The sequence below is a fragment of the Lucilia cuprina genome, chromosome 5, assembly GCF_022045245.1.
Source record: "Lucilia cuprina isolate Lc7/37 chromosome 5, ASM2204524v1, whole genome shotgun sequence".
NCBI lineage: Eukaryota > Metazoa > Arthropoda > Insecta > Diptera > Calliphoridae > Lucilia > Lucilia cuprina.
The window spans coordinates 39221099-39222332 of record NC_060953.1 but is presented as its reverse complement, the minus strand read 5'-3'; the positions used below and the strand labels follow the sequence as shown (position 1 = coordinate 39222332).

General features: G+C 31.9%; 1 protein-coding gene across 1 annotated transcript; it reads left to right on the top strand.

Annotated features, from left to right (window-relative positions):
• Window positions 1-127: 127 nt before the first annotated feature.
• On the top strand, window positions 128-1035 carry LOC111688350 (selenoprotein F). Its single transcript, XM_023450840.2, has 3 exons — window positions 128-257; window positions 309-424; window positions 486-1035. The coding sequence occupies exons 1-3, from the start codon at window positions 219-221 to the stop codon at window positions 859-861; spliced, it is 531 nt and encodes a 176-aa protein (XP_023306608.1). The 5' UTR covers window positions 128-218; the 3' UTR covers window positions 862-1035.
• The last annotated feature ends 199 nt before the right edge of the window (window positions 1036-1234 follow it).

The window sequence follows — 1234 nt, the reverse complement described above, 5'->3', positions numbered from 1 at the left end:
CTATCTATCTATCTATCTATCTATCTATCTATCTATCTATCTATCTATCCAACTATACAATAACCCTGTTAAAAAAAAAAACAATTTTATTTGAGTCACTCTGTTCCAAATGCTGTCAAAAAAACTGTGACGGTGTTCACTACAAGTGTTTATGTTTTTTATTGTAGAATTTACGTGTCGGCAATTTAGTATTAAAACTAGTTAAATTTATAATAAAAATGATTAAAATAATATATTTATTATTCACTATATATGTAGTAAGTAGTTTTCAAACTTAAAATCTAAATAGTTAATGCAATTTTCTATAGTCATACACATTAGGTGAATTTACGTCAAATGATTGCCGTGAATTGGGTTTCATCAAAGGCCAACTAATGTGTTCCAGTTGTGAGAAGCTGGATGATTTTGGTTTGGAAACATTAAAGTAGGTTTCTTAAACTAGTTAAATGTAAAACTTAAACATTTCTTTACTCAACTCCACTTAGGCCACATTGTCGTGAGTGCTGTACGTTAGATGAATTGCCGGCCGCCCAACGTCGCTATCCCAAAGCTATATTGGAAGTTTGTACCTGTAAATTCCGTGCTTACCCACAAATCCAGGCCTTTATTAAGAGTGGTCGTCCCGCCAAATTCCCCAACTTGACCATTAAATACGTGCGTGGTTTAGATCCCATTGTTAAATTGTTGGATAAAACCGGTAATGTTAAGGAGACTTTATCGATTACCAAATGGAACACCGATACGGTGGAAGAATTTTTCGAAACTCATTTGGAAAAAGTGGGCTCTGGCGGTGACAAGCAATCTTATAGTGTTATAGAAGAAGAAGAGGATGATGATTTTTTGAGAACAAATTTAATATGAAATTTAAAATAAGCATTTCATTTTACTAGCTAGTTTTCATTGAAATTTTTGAAACAGTGAGAAAAATGTACTTCATCTTTTGTTCATAGCATTCCTTAATAATGTCATAGTAAATTATACAATCGATTAATTGAAAATATTAAAAAAGAAGATTTCATAACAAATCTAAATGGATTTTTTATATGTTTTTGCTGCTTAATTAATTTTTTGTTTTGCAATCGTTCAGTATTATAAATAATTTAAAACTTATTACCTGAAGAAGAAAAGTTGGTTGGTTGGTTTACGTGGTAGTTCACTACACGCGAACTGTCAAGTAGAATCAAAGAGACCCCGTTTTGACCGGACCACTCCACTCGTCAGATGTTGAATTTGT